Source organism: Panthera pardus, unplaced genomic scaffold (assembly GCF_024362965.1).
Source record: "Panthera pardus isolate Hobbes unplaced genomic scaffold, ASM2436296v1 HiC_scaffold_10, whole genome shotgun sequence".
Taxonomy (NCBI): Eukaryota; Metazoa; Chordata; class Mammalia; order Carnivora; family Felidae; genus Panthera; species Panthera pardus.
The window spans coordinates 4577689-4593384 of record NW_026526655.1 but is presented as its reverse complement, the minus strand read 5'-3'; the positions used below and the strand labels follow the sequence as shown (position 1 = coordinate 4593384).

Genomic DNA, 15696 nt, shown 5'->3' with positions numbered 1-15696 from the left:
TTATTACAAAAGAACAAAAATAAAGAAGACAGAAGACTTTTCACTAAAAAATGTTAAGTTGAAAGACAGTGGAGCTATGTGTTTAAAACACTGAAAGAAAAAAAAAAAACCCTGTCAACCCAGAATTCTCTACCTAAAAAAGCACTTTTCAAACATTCAGGTGAAATAAAGACTTTTTCAAACACACAGACACTGAAAGGATTCATCACTATAAGAAATGTTGAAGAAAGTCCTTCAAGCAGAAGGAAAATGATACTAGGTGACATTTTTGATCTCTACAGAGAGATGAAGGAAACTGGAAATAAGAACTACCTGGGTAAACATACAAACTTTTTTCTTATTATTTCAATATATTTAAAAGAGTATGGGCTATTAGAACAAGACAAAATTTATTGCAGGAATTGTAAGTAAAATATGTGATACCATTAACACAAAGGCTAGGAGGAGAGAAATGGAAGTATGCTGTTGTACTCTATATGAAATAGTATAGTTAATACTTGAGAGCAGGCGGATATAGATGTATACACTATACACCCCAAAGCAACCACTAAAATAACACAACAAAATTTTTATAGAATAAGTCAAAAAAGGAGACTAATGGAATCATAAAAATTCCTTAATTAATACAGAAGGTAGAAAAAAGAAGATACAGTAAACAAAGAATGGATTGAAAAAAATAGCAAGATGTTTGATTTGAACCTAGCCATATCAAAATCACATTAAGTGTAAATGATGTAAACATCCAATTAAAAGGCAGACTATCAGATTGGATTTTAAAAAAAGATCCAATTACAGGCTGCCAACAAGAAATCTACTTTATTTATTTATTTATTTATTTATTTAAATTTTTTTTAATGTTTATTTATTTTTGAGACAGAGAGAGACAGAGCATGAACAGGGGAGGGTCAGAGAGAGAGGGAGACACAGAATCTGAAGCAGGCTCCAGGCTCCGAGCTGTCAGCACAGAGCCTGACACGGGGCTCGAACTCACGGACCATGAGATCATGACCTGAGCCGAAGTCGGATGCCTAACCGACTGAGCCACCCAGGTGCCCCAAGAAATCTACTTTAAAAATAAAGGCAAAAACTGAGGTTGACCTTCAATCATTTGTCAGCAAGAAAACCTTCAGTCCACAGTCCCTGAGGAGCTGAATTCTGCTGATGATCATATGAGTTTGGCAGCAGATTCTTTCCCAGTTGATCCTTCATATGAAACCCTGGCCCTTGTTGACATCTTGATTGCAGTCTTGTGAGTGACTCTGAAGTAGAGAACCTAGCTAAGCAATTTCCAAACTTTCACCCACAGAAACTTTGAGATAAGAAATGCGTGTTGTTTTAAGTGTCTAAGTTTATGGTGATTTTTTATGCAGCAATAGATAACTCATGCAGATGGAAAAATATGTACTATGATAACACCATTCAAGAGAAATCTATATTAACATCAACTAGATATATTAATAGGGGACTTAGTAGATTTTAGAGCAAAGAATAAAACCAGAGATAAAGATATCTTTTCATAATGATAGAGGTCAGTTCTACATAATAATGCTAAACATCTGTGTACTTAATAACAAGGCTTCAAAATAGTTGAGGCAAGAACTGATAGAACTATAGAGAGAAATAGACAAAATGATTATAGTCAGAGATTTCAACACTTCTCTTTCAATAACTTGTAAGACAAGTAGGCAGAAAACAGAAAGGTATAGAAGTCTTAAATGACAGCGCTAGGCATCTTGACTCATTTGGCATATATAGAACACTCCTCTCACACCCCTCTCAATAACTGTGGAATACAAATTCCTGTCTAGTGTGCATGGAACATTTGCTAAGACAGAATATATTTTGGATAATAAAAGAAGACTCAAATTGAAAAGGAGTAAAGAGATACAAAGTAAGTTCTCCTACCACATGGAAATAAAATTAGAAATCAATACTAGAAAGATATCTGGAAAATACCCAAGTATTTGAAAACTAAATAACACACTTCTATATAACTATGGTTCAAAGAAAAAAATCCAAAGACAAATTAGAAAGAATTTAAAATAGATTGAAAATGAAAATATAACGTTAGCATTGCAGGAGTTAGCTAAAGTAATACATAGGGGGACATGTACAACACCAAAAGCATGCCTATATTAGAAAGTAAAAAAAGAAAAAAAATCATCAAATCAATGACATTAGTTTCTATCTTCAGAAACTGGAAGAAGAGCAAATGAAACTCAAGGTAATCAAAGAAGGAAATATAATAAAGACCATAGTGGAAGTTAGTGAAATAGAAAACAGTAAACAAACAAACAAAAAAAACAATGAAATAAAAAACAAGACTGATCAGGGAAGAAAATAAAAGAAACAATATAATGAATTCCAATATCATGAATGAGAGTGGTGATAATACTATAGCTTTTAAAGATTAAGGGGCACCTGGGTGGCTCAGTTGGTTAACCATCCAACTTCAGCTCAGGTCATGATCTTGCGGCCTGTGAGTTTGAGCCCCGCGTCAGGCTCTGTGCTAACAGCTCAGAGCCTGGAGCCCGTTTCAGATTCTGTGTCTCCCTCTCTCTCTGACCCTCCCCTGTCATGCTGTCTCTCCCTGTCTCAAAAATAAATAAACGTTAAAAAAAAATTTAAAAAAAAGATTAAAAGGATAATAAAGAACAACTTATGTCAATAAATTCAACAACATAGCTGAAAGAGATAAATTTCTTGAAAGATACAAGCTATCAAAGCTCACCCAAGAAGAAATATTTTCAGTAGTACAATAGCCATTAAAGAAATTGAATTAATAGTTAAAAACCTTCTCATAAAGAAAACTCCAGGTCCAGATTGCTTCATTGATGAATGCTACCAAATATATTTTTAATTTTTTTTTAGAGAGGGAGTGTGTGAGTAGGGGTGGGTGGGGGGGGGAGAGAGAGAGAGAGAGAGAGTGAGAGAGAATTCTAAGCAGGCTCCATGTTGAGCATGGAGCCCAATATGGGGCTCAATCCCATGACCTTGGGTTCATGACCCAAGGTGAAATCAAGAGTCAGATGCTCAACCGACTGAACCACCCAGGTGCCCCACTACCAAACATTTAAGAAAGAAATAATGACAATTTTATACCAGCTCTTCAAGAAAATGGTTGAGGAAGAGACACTTTCCAACTCATTTTTGAAGCCAGTGTCACTCTGATATGAAGACCAGATAAAGACATTACAAGAAAAGAAAATTACAGACCAATATCTCTCATGAACATAGATACATAGTAAAATTTTTCCAGCTAATCAGACCCAATAATTTATTAAAATGGATAATATTCATGATCAAGTGTAGTTTATCTCAAGATGGCGAGGTTGGTTTAACATTTGAAAAACAATCAATATAAATCATTATACTAACAGACTAGGAAACACACTGTATGATCATGTCTAAATATGCAGAAAAGGTATTTGAGAAAATTCGATACCATTAATAATAAAAACTCTCAGCAAGCTAGAAATAGAGGGGAGCTCTCTCAATCTGAAAAAGTTCATCTACAAAAATCCAATGTCTAATCTCTTACTTAATGGTGAAAGACTTAGGCTTTCCTCTAAGATCAGGAATAAGAAAAGTTGTCTGCTGTTACTACTTCTCTTCATCATTGCCCTGGAGATACTAGCCAGTGCAATAAGGCAGGATAAAGAATAAAGTGCATCAGCTGAAGAAGTAAAGCTATGTTTATTCAAAGATCACACGGCTGCCTGCATAGAAATCTTATGGAACTTACAATGAGTTATGAGAACAATTAGTGAGCTTAACAGGGCTCCAAGATACAAGATCAATATGGAAAAATAAATTATTAATTTTGTATAATAGCTACACATGATCAAAAATTTACAATAAAAAATAGCATTTACCAAGCACCAAAAATAAATATTTAGGGAGAAATCTGACAAATATGTGCCAGCCCTGTACACTGAAAAGTAAGAAACACAGCAGAGAGAAATTAAAGACCTAAAGGAACGGAGAGCTTTCTTGTGTTTATTATGTCCATTCTCCCCAAATCTATAGATTGACCTATGGGTCAACTGGGGAGATTCAAGGTTGATTCTGACCCCAGTCCAGAACCCTGCAGCTTTTTTTTTTAAATAGAAATTGACAAAATGGTTTTCAAACTTACATGGAAATGCAAAGGAGCTAGAATAGCCAAAACATCTTTGACAAAGGACGACACCCAAGAACCTACACTACCTGACTTCGAGGTTTCTTATAGAGCTCTAGTATTCAATACAATGTGGTACTGATGTCAAAATTGACAAACAGCCCAATAAAATAGAAGACAAATATAGAGGAATGGCTCTACCACGGAGCTCTGGTAACCTTGTGTGTATCCACACAGGCTGTGCAAGCAAAGGTCTTGAAGCCCTGCTGATCTAAGTCTTGGCAGGAGTTGTCCTTCTTGGTGTGTGGGACGAGGCATTGGCACCATTGGCCAGTCCTCTTTTCACGGTGTACATAAGTGATAAATGGTCTGAACTTAAGAGTGGCTCTTTACCAGTTGAATCAGTCAGGCTTTGTCCTGTGTGTACACTTCAGAGAGTCCAGAAATAAACCCATGCACATGTAGTCAGTTGATTTTAGACAAAAGTGCAAAGGCAATTCAGGGCAGAAAGGAAAGACCCTTTGACAAATGGTGCCGGGACACTCGGACATGTGCATGCAAAGAAGAAAGCTTCGATCTATACCTCACACCATATGCAGAAATTAACAAAAAAATGGGTCACAGACTTAAATGCAAAATGTAAAATTATTAAATTTATAGGGGAAAATTTAGGAGGAAATGTTTGTGACTCTGGGTTAGGCAAAGATTTTTTTATTTAAAGATATTATAACCCAAGGTAATTTCTAAAGAAAAAAATTGACAAGCTGATTCCACCAAAATTAAGAATTGCTATTCTTTAAAAGGCATTTAAAAAATGTTTATTTATTGTGTGTGTGTGTGTGTGTGTGGGTGAGAGAGAGAGAGAGAGAGAGAGAGAGAGAGAGAGAGAGAATCCCAAGCAGGCTCCGTGCTCAGTGTGGAGCCTGAGGTGGGGGTTTAATTTCAGGACTGTGAGATCATGACTTGAACTGAAATTGAGAAGATGCTTAACCCACTGAGCCACCCAGTCGCCCCTAAAAGGCATTTATTTTCCTAAAAGGCATTTTTAAGAGAAGACAATACAACCCATAGGTTGGGAGATAATATTTTCAAATTATATGTCTGATGAGGGGCTTGTATTCAGAGTATATAAAGGAATCTCAGATTTTAAGAAAACAACCCCATGTAAAAAAAAAAGGGAGGGGGGACACAAGATTTGAACAGGCACTTCATTGGAGAAGACCGATGGATGTCAAATAGGTACATGAAAAGATGCTCAACATCACTTGTCGTTAGGGAATTGCAACTCAAAACTACAACAGGATATTTCTACACACCTATTAGAAGGTCTACAGTTACAGAGTTTCCATAAGCAACCACTACCGAGGATGTGAAACAACGAGAACATTCGTACCCTGCTGGTGGGAGTGCAACTTGGCACAACCACTTTGGAAACAGTTTGGCGGTTTCTGAAAAGGTTATCTTTCAATCGCATACAGGCCAGCCATTCCACCCCTAGGCACCCGTCCAGGAGAAATGGAAGCAGACACCCGGACAGAGGCTAGTACACAAATGTTCATAGCAGCTTTATTTGTAATAGCCCCAGACTGGAAACAATCAAGTGTCTTTCAACACACGAACGGATGAACACATTGTGGCAGTCCCATACCGGGGAATACCACTCAGCAATGGAAAGGAGTGAATTATGGATCCACGGCACAATATGCTGAATCTCCAAGTAATCGCGTTGCATGAAAGGAGCCAGACAAAATGTAAAACACTGGCAAATTCAGACTAAATTATAGGGCTAGAAAAGCAGATTAGTGGGATAATAATGGAGGAGGGGAGGGGGGATAACAGTGGGGCAGGGAAACGTCTGCCGGTGATGGGTGTGCTCACTCCCTTGATTGTGGGGATGATCTCGTGAATGCATATTGTCGTGAATGCATAGGTCCAGATTTATCAAATTGTGCACTTAAAACAGGCGCAATTTGGGGCGCCTGGGTGGCTCAGTCGGTTAAGCGCCTGACTTCAGCTCAGGTCACGATCTCGCGGTCCGTGAGTTCGAGCCCCGCGTCGGGCTCTGGGCTGACGGCCTGGAGCCTGCTTCCAGTTCTGTGTCTCCCTCTCTCACTGCCCCTCCCCCGTTCATGCTCTGTCTCTCTCTGTCTCAAAAATAAATAAACGTTAAAAAAAAAAAAATTAAAAAAAAAAAAAAAAACCAGGCGCAATTTACTGTATGCCAATGACACGTGAGGAGAGCTGCTTTAAGAAGTATATGTTTAGGGGGTGCCTGGGTGGCTCAGGGGGTCAAGCATGGGACCCTTGATCTGGGCTCAGGTCACCATCTCACGGTTGGTGAGATGGAGTCCCCGGCAGGGCTCTGCCTCTGACTGTGCTGAACCAGCTTGGGATTCTCTCTCCCTCTCTCTCGGCCCCTCCCCCGCTCCTGCAGGTGCGCGCTCTCTCAACGTAAATAAACGTAAAAGAACATGTACGTATAGTTGGCATATTTTTTCCTTCAGGCACCCTCGGGTGGTTCTCCCGTCTTTCTCAGTCCCTGCTCTCATCTCGAGTGACACTGGTCGCTGGCGGCCCCGCCTGGGTCACCGAGAGCCCAGTGGCCCCGCCTGCTCTCCAGACGGCGGTTTTGGTTAATCCCCACCACCGTGATAGAAGGCCAAGAAATCGCAACCCCGAGGGCAGCGACCAGACCATTTTGGCTGACGGAGTGTCACGACGAGCAAACGCAAGCCGCCTGCCTCTCCCGGGACTTTGCGGGCCCCGCGGGGACAGACACCCCGCGAGGGGAGCCGCGGGGGTCGGCCGGCAGCTGCAGAACTTCCCGAACCCCGGGCCCTGGGCGGGCGCCCGAAAACGCGGGGCACAGCTCGGCTTCCTGTGGGACTCCGAGGCCCCGCCCGAGGAGCTAACCATTTATGTCACACTGTGACAATTATTCTGCATAAAATTATCATTAAAAACCCTAATTTTTCAGCCTCCAACGCCGCCAGTGGCCTTTTAGCATTCGTCAGCGCCGGCGTCTGCAGGCCTGTGATCACCCCGCTCATTACCTCGGTGCGGCGCCTCCCGCCTCGCGCTCGCAATCAAGCGCTAATTACACCCGCCCGGGGGCCGGGGGGCCGGGGGAGCCGGGGTCTGGGGTCCGGGGCTGCGAACTGGGGGCCGGGGGGCCGGGGGAGCCGGGGTCCGGGGTCCGGGGCTGCGAACTGGGGGCCGGGGGGCCGGGGGAGTCGGGGTCCGGGGCTGCGAACTGGGGGCCGGGGGGCCCGGGGAGCCGGGGTCTGGGGCTGCGAACTGGGGGCCGGGGGGCCGGGGGGCCGGGGGAGCCGGGGTCCGGGGCTGCAAACTGGGGGGCGGGGGGCCCGGGGAGCCGGGGTCTGGGGTCCGGGGCTGCGAACTGGGGACTGGGGGAGCCGGGGGAGCCGGGGGAGCCGGGGTCCAGGGCTGAGAACTGGGGGCCGGGGGTCTGGGCCGCAAGAAGGATCCAGTACTCTGCCGGGCGCGGTGGGGTCTGGGTCTGGGGTCCTAGGGGCTCCGGGTGTGAGTCGCGACGCAGGGGCTGGGGTAGGCGCTCAGGTCGATCCGGGGTCCCGGGCCCGGGGTCAGAGGCTTAGGGTCTGGGGCTGACGGTGGGGGCCGGGGTCTGGGGCGGGTGGTGGGGAGTGGGGACCGAGGGCGGGTCGCGGTCCGGGGTCAGGGCGGGGGACCAGGTGAAGCGGGCCGTGACGGACCGCGGGGACCCCGGAGGTGGCCGGGGCCGGGGCGCGAGTCTGGGTGCGGTGAGGGCGCGAGGTGTGTCCCGGATTCTGGGACACAGGACGAGGCTGGGTCCAGGGTCCAGGGACCCGGCCGGGGACCGTTGGGTCCTGAGGATCTGCGCAGGCCTTGGGTATCTGGGGGCGGGACCAGGGGGCGGAGGCCGCGGGGTCTGGGGCGGAGCCTGGAGGCGGGGCCAGGGGCAGAGGGCGTGGCCGGCCTCTGGAGCCTTGGACCCGGATGGGGTCAGGGTCTGTGGCCCCCGCCCGGGCCGCGTGTCCTTACCCGAGCGAGGCGGCGGTTCGGCAGAGGTGCAGGGGCGCCAGGCCCTCGGCGCTGAGCAGGTCGGGGTCGGCGCCGTGCTGCAGCAGCAGCTGGGCGCAGGCCGTGTGGCCCCCCAGGCAGGCCTCGTGCAGGGCTCCCTGGCCACCGGGGCTGGCGTCGGGGTCCGCGCCGCGGCTGAGCAGGTGGCGCACGCAGGCCGTGTGGCCGCGGGCCGCAGCGATGCACAGAGGCGTGGTGAGCTCACGCTTGTACTCCAGGGTCCAGAGACCTGGGGGAGAGGAGAGGTACAGTGAGTGGGGGACCGGTGGGGGGGGCCGTGTCCCTTAAGGCCCAGCTAGCGTGAAACCATCTCTTAGAAGTAGCTACCGGGTGGACACGTAGGTACATAAAGAAAGATAGACGGTGCAGAGGTATGTAAAGACGCAGACGGTTGGGACCAAGAACCCCAGTGAGTTCCAGCTAGAGGCACAGATCTAGCTAGGCGCACAGAGAGAGAAGAGAAGACAAGAGAAGAGAAGAGGAGAAGGGCCATCTCCCACCCTAGGGTGACAGGTGCAAAGACAAAGGCAGAGGGGCAGAGAGAGATCTCCAGGAAAACTGAAGTGGAGGAAGTGGGGAGGAGAGTCTCACAGGCCCAGGAGAGGGAGATGAAGACCCAGGAGGGAGAAAAGGAATAAAAAGAAGGTTAATAGGGTCTGGAGGGAGTGGACCGTATTGAGAAGCAAGAGGGGTCTTGCCAAATAGGGGGGCGACTGAGGACGAGGCGAGGAATTGAGGAATGGAGAGCCGGCCAAGTAGGTGGATGGTGGGAGAACGTAAGCCAGGAGTTCACATTTCCCAGGCTCTGAATTAGGGACAGCCTGAGGGAGGAAAGCGAGCTGTGGATTTTTCTGGAATCCAGCTCTCTCTCGTTGAACCCCAAACTTATCCCTTTATCATTAGCGGGAGAAGACAGTCGGCGAAACAAACTGACCCCCTGCACCAAGGTTGCTCAAGGAAAGGCCTTAGAAAGTTTAGTCCTCTTGGAAGCCACTGGGTTTCAGAAGCTCCCTTTGATGCGCTGTCCACATTCAGCACCATTCTGGTTTGTTTCTTTGCGCCTTTTAGGGTTGTGTGTGTGCGTGTGCGCGTGTGTGTATAGCGTTGCTCTTTCTTGACGGATGAATGGAGCAGGTGCTACACATTGTACTTCTCTGAAAACTTTGGGCTTTCAAAAGGCCCATGGAAGGTTGTTAGCGGCCAGGAGCGCTTGTGGAAATGGGGGAAGCAGTCCCTGGTGAATACACTTCAAGGGACAGGATTTCACATGGCAGGAATGCCTTCTGATAATGATGGAAGAATCGATACCATGGCTGTAATGAGCGGCAGAGGAGACCCTTTTCACAGGCCACCTCCTTCCTGGGACCCATGCTGAGCAGGTTTTGAAAGACCACTCATAATTACCTACCTGCATGTGGTGCAGGGTTCCAGCCTGCCCTGTGTCCCCGAGGCCCAGCCCGAAGGTTGTTGCACACTTAGGTGGGGGATGTGCCTGTCATCCCGGCAGTGGATGGTGGTGGCCAGCTGGGCCCTGGCATGTGGGCCCGCACGGGTTTGGTCTGCCCTTCCCAGTGAAGACCGGGCGTGATTCGGAGGGGGATAGATGCATATGGTCCCTGATGGTAACGGTGGGCTACATTCCTGCTCCTGGTTCTGACTGGACTCGTTTTCCTGAGCTGGGAAGTCTACTTCCTGGGCCAGGGAGGGCAAGGAAGCGGGGGAGCGCCCAGACTCCATCCTCTGGGGCACACCAAGTTCCCAGCCCAACTCCACCCACCCCAGCAGCTCCCTTCACCCACCCCTGGATTCCTGAGTCTTCCCAAGGACTGAAGGAAGGAGTCTGGGCTGGGCGTTGAGCTCAGCCGGAGCTTGAGGCCAGCACCTCCATCCGGGTCCTGGGAGATGGTGGTAGGCTTCCACTTTCTTGAAGGTCTTCAAGAAAACCCGAGTTCTGAGGCAGCTGTGTGGACCACAGAGCCTGAATCAGCTGCCTATACCGCCCGCTCCCCGGTCCTGGTTCTGCCACCGGGAGGAACGTGGACACAGGCTTCTCCCCACGTGGCACATCCCTCCAAACGTCAGGTCCTCATGCCAACGCTGTCCTTGGACTGCGGCTGGCATTCCTTCCTGGGTGCACCGAGGTACTGGGGGGCTGGCCCTGTGAACCTGCTGGTGTACTTCCATCCCCATGACTCCCTTCAGGGGGGGCTGGGATTGGCCACCAGGAAGTTCTCATGTGGGAGAGGGTGCTGTTCGCAAGCCGTGTTTGGTCATTTCTGCCGCGTGGTCAGCTGCAAGGAGCGTCGAGTGGCTGAGCCCAGGGAGCACGGACAGTCGCAGCCCTGAGTGCCACCCACCCTCTCTTCCCGGTCCGCACGGAGGCCGTAGGCCAGCACTGGCACTCAGGGCTGCCCCATCCACGGTGACAGCTCACCGCCTTCTCGGTCAGCCTGCCCTAACTTTCTGTTGTGCGGGCGTGCCACACCATAGAAACCCAGCAGAACTCAGAGGTGGAAAGATTAAGGCAGAAAAAAGGAAGACGCCTTTGGATTCAGACCATGGGTTAACATCAACACTTCTTTGAAACTGCAACGTTTGAGTGTGGTTGAGTGTGTCCAGGGCTGGGTGGTACGTAATTTAAAAAATTGGCATTAATCGAGCATTCAACAGTTCACCGAGCCCTCCCCGACCCCGTAAGTAGACTTCCTAGCTCAGGAGGACGAGTATAGCCCTTTGGCGGTGTTTTGGGTTTATTTCCCTCTCCCTGTGTGGGGTATAAACAAGACCGTGTCCGTTCTTTGGAAACTGACCTTCCACATTCTTTGCCTGCCGGAGCCCACAGGTCAGACACATGGGACACGGGACGCTGGCCGTTGGCTCACCGACCGCAGCGTCTCAAATCCTCTTAGTCTGGCAGAACTGTTGTGCCAACGCGTGAACCCTCGTGGTAAATGTGTTGCATCTGGACCCCCTGGGAAAAGGGTGCCCTAGGCGGAGTGCCAGCCGAGAAGGCCCTGGCAACAGCCTGGTGGTCAGGAAGTCTCATCATCCCGAGTGGGGTAAAGGGGTGTCTTTCTCCTTGGGGGGGGGTCTCTTGCCGGCCCAGCACATAGCAGTGTTCAGGCTACAAGAATGCACTCAGACATATGACTTAGGGACCTCTGATTTCTTCCCCTCCCTCCCCCGTTCTCGGGCTCCCTTGGGTTCCGGGCGGAGCACCTGCTAAGGGCTCTCCCTCTGCTGATGCTGGCTGTGCCCCAGCCACCCTGCTGTAGCTGTGGTGCTCACAGGTTCCTAGAAGGCCCTCAAGCCGAGCTACAAGCCAGGGGACAGCTCCGGGAGCACTCGGACGCGAGGCGTTCCTTCTCCGTCTCCTGCCTCCCCGGATTGCAGGTGCAGGCACTGGTAGACGAGCACCCAAACCGATGCCCTCTTTGAAAGACAAGAGACGCTTCCAGCATCAGATGGGCACTTCTTACCATCCTTTTGGCCTTTCTAATTTGATTTCTCGCATCTCAGAAACCAGATGTCACTTATAAACATCCTTTGCTCGAGTGTGTGAAATGTGGCGGCCCCGTGAGCGGTCTACACCCTGGACTTACATGTCCAGCGGAGTGTTAGTGGCTCCTGAAAAACAACTAGCCGAGCTTTAAAGGAAAAGGGGTACCTGACAGTCCGAACGTGGCTGGGGATTTCACCTGCCACTCCATCTCATCCTTCTTGATCTCGAACACCACATTGGCATCCTGGAAGAACTCGTTCATGAGCAGCTCAAGACGGCTCAGGTCTCCCGTGACCAAGGCAGCATGGTACTCGAGCACTGGGGACCCGGCTCTAGCTTGAAGCTCTTCCTCCATCTTCTGAAAGATGTGAAGCTCTCCCCTAACCGGCTCTGGCCATCTCTCCATTGCCAGGCTGCTGATTTCAGAAGAGTTCTTCAGGAAGGGGAAAGATGGTCCTATGGAGTGTGAGCTATTTCTATTGTCATTACTCAATTGTTATCCAGTTGGGGCTCGGTGGCGGTGTATTTATAACTCCTGCGGGCTCCGCTGTGATCACGGTTACTTGATATGATCAGCATCGTGTGACCACCGGGATGCCAGTGTGCTCAGCCAGCGCCTTGTGGTTATATAGATTCGACTCCCGGAGAGCGACACATCCATTTATCTCCAAGACAGCTCTGCACCCAAGGGCGGACACCCTCAAGTGGGCGGGGCTTCTCTCTCCTGCTCTATAGGATGTCTTCTTCCTTTTGACCTGTCACTTTCTCTGCTGCGGTGAACAAGGGTGGGTGGATGTGTGCCCCGAGGGCTGTGTCAGCCCTGAGCACGTTTGAAGGAGGCCCAGCTGGACGCTACAAATGACTAGGCTCTAGGCAAGCGTCCCTGCGTGGGCGGCTTCATAGGGCACACCGGAGATTCCCAGAGGCATCATCTGGGGTCCCTGGTGGCCTGCGAGTCTCTTCCAGTTGTTCAGGACTGACCCCCTTGCCGCAGACGGGAAATGCCACAGTTTTCTGGTTTTTAAATGAATGGTAATAGCTTTTTGTTAGTAGCTTCGTAATTACTCGTTGAAGTTTTAGTGAAGGGCTTTATTTTCTCGCCTAAAAATTAATGAAATCATTTTTTCTTATAATGTAGGTGAGACGCAGTTCTTACATCTTTTTTTTTTTTCTTACTCTTGTTTTTTCCCTCCTACTAGGAAGTTAGAATGGGCCACTGTCGTTGAGTGGTGCCATCCTTCGCCATCACTGTGTGAGTTATAATAAAACCCTGTGACCAGAGGCTCGAGGGAGGACGGAAGCTCAGGAGGGTGCTGTCCGGATGGGCAAAGCGGAAGCGGTGGGACACGTGCCCAGGACAGTTACACACACAGGGGTCCCGAGGGAGGGGTAATAACAGCAGCCACCATCCAGTGGGCCCAGCGTTGGACACATACCCGTGGGGTCGAGTCGCTACGTGGATCCTGAAGCTGTAAACACCACAGAGACAACAGGACTTCTTTCGTACTGTTTTCCGCATGGTTGTACCAATTAGCCTTCCTACCAACAGTGCGCAAGGTTTGCTTTTTCTTCACATCTTCGCCAACACTTGTTGTTTCTTGTGTTTTTGATTTTCGCCATTCTGACAAGTGTGAAGTGACATCTCTTTGCGTTTTTTTTGTTGTTGTTTGCGTTTCCCAATGATTAGCGATGTTGAGCATTTTTTCATACGTTTGTTGGCCATCTGAATGTCTTCTTTGAGAAAATGTCTACCCAGGTCCTCTGCTCATTTTTAATTGGATTATTATTACTGTTTACTTGGTGTGGAGTTATCTAAGTTCTTCATATATTTTAGATATTAACCCCTTATTGGATGTGTCATTTGCAAATACCTTCTTCCATTCAGCATGTTGCCCTTTTGTTTGTTGATGCTTTCTTTTGCTCAGCAGAAGATTTTTATTTTGGTGTAATCCCAGTAGCTTAATTTTGCTTTTGTTTCCCTTGCCAAAGGACACATATCTAGAAAAATGTTGCTATGATTGATATCAAAGAAATTACTGCCTATGTCGTCTTCTAGGAATTTCATGGTTTCAGGTCTCACATTTAGGTCTTTCATTCATTTTGAGTTTATTTTTGTGTTTCATATAAGAAAGTGGTGCAGTTTCTTTGTTTTGCATGTAGCTGCCCAGTTCTCCCAATACCATTTGTTAGAGACTGTCTTTTTCTCATTGGATGTTTTTGCCTCCTTTGTGGAAGATTAATACTCTGTATAAGCATGGGTTTATTTCTGGACTCTGTATTCAGTTCCATTGATCTATGTATCTGTTTTTGTGTCATTACCATACTGTTTTGATTACTACAGTTTTCTAGTATATCTTGAAATCTGGGAGTGTGATATCTCCACTCTAGCTTTGTTCTGTTTCTTTTTTTTTTAATTTAATTTAATTAAAATTTTTTTTAATGTTTCTTTATTTTTGACAGAGAGAGAGAGACAGAGCATGAGCAGGGCAGGGACAGAGAGAGAGGGAGACACAGAATCCGAAGCAGGCTCCAGGCTCAGAGCTATCAGCACAAAGCCCGACACGGGGCTCAAACTCACAGACCGTGAGATCATGACCTGAGCCAAAGTCGGCTGCTCAACCAACTGAGCCACCCATGCACCCCGCCTTGTTCTTTTTCAAGACTTGCTTGGCTATTTAGGGTGTGTGTGTGTGTGTGTATGTGTGTGATTCTCTGTACATTTTAGGATTATTTGTGCTAGTTCTGTAAAAAAAATGTTGTTGGTATAGGGATTGCATTAAATCTGTAGACCGCTTTGGGTGGTGTGGACATTTCAGCTGCAATGGTTCTTCCAGTCCATGAGAATGGATCCGTGAGGGCTCCTTAAAACCTCATTTCACATGTTTTAAAGTTCACTTCCCTTGTTTCCAGCAGCAGCAGCAGCAAAGACAGAATCAATGTCATCAGTGGAAGAGCAGCGATTTTTTTCAAGGGTCCCCTCTGTGCCTAAAACTCTGCTGGGTGCTATAGACAGTGCAGTGGTAAGGAATATATAGACCATGTTTGCAAGGAATGGAGAGCTTTCATTGGACACGAGAGGCACGTGCATGCAGAAAATGATGAAAGGCGACACTACGTGACCATTTCCCTTATCAACTACACGCTGGAATAAAGCCAATCACTCTCCCCACTTCATCTACCTACCATGACGTTGCTCTGTCAGTTTCAGTAGCCATATTAATTCTTCAGACTTTTCATTTCTCTAAGCTTAGTCATGTTGCCATGTTATTTTTCTCAGACTGATTGTGATTAGTTCATTTCTAAAGGACTTATTCATATACAACTATAATATGACCCAACTTGTACTTCACTTTAAACTGAAGAATTCCTTTGTTCCTGATATATTTTGTCATGGGTTATTTTTAAAGGGATGGGAAAACTGGAGGTGAGTGCAGGGATAAGAGCCATTCTGGCCCGCATCCTATGCTAAATTTAGCTTTCCATGCGTTATATTTGTCAACAGTGCCCTAAATATCCAAGCTTGATTTCAGTGGCTAGGGAGTAGTAGTCCAGAAACAGACGTGGTTCTTTATGAGAGCTTCAAAAATAGCTCATGGGAGACAGCATTGGTTTTACAAGTAGGACATGTAGACTGTTTCAGGAGAATGCCAGAGGTGCCTTAAAAAAACAATAGCCATATGTGTGATTATTACATTGAAAAACAAAATAGGACAAAGTAAGAACCAAAGACCCCACTGATACCTGTAAACAAATTCATTCGTTCATCTATTCATTCAATAAACATTTGTGGAATATTATGCTCTACGGCGTGTCATTCAGTTTTGGGGATACAGAGACAAAAAATACAATAACCCTGCCCCCGAGAACCACACAGGAAAAAGCAGTGACCACAAGACCCCAGCCCACCGGAGTTCTTTAGTCTTTCCTTCCCACTAGCTGAACAATGTCCTTTAGTTACAGGTGAACAGCACTTTTCCTGACCCAACGTTGG

The 15696-nt window shown here is 47.6% G+C and overlaps 1 protein-coding gene across 2 annotated transcripts in view; it reads right to left on the bottom strand.

Annotated features, from left to right (window-relative positions):
- The window catches only part of ASB18 (ankyrin repeat and SOCS box containing 18), a 50200-nt gene extending 37994 nt beyond the window's left edge, over positions 1-12206 (bottom strand). The window contains exons 1-2 of one of the 2 annotated variants that reach the window (XM_053903365.1): positions 11871-12206; positions 8165-8432 (exon numbers count right to left, since the gene is read on the bottom strand). In XM_053903365.1, coding sequence (XP_053759340.1) covers positions 8165-8432; positions 11871-12111 — 509 coding nt within the window. In that variant the 5' untranslated portion in view covers positions 12112-12206. The remainder of the gene's footprint in view (positions 1-8164; positions 8433-11870) is intronic. The other variant, XM_019445475.2, reaches the window with a different exon arrangement.
- Positions 12207-15696: the final 3490 nt, after the last annotated feature.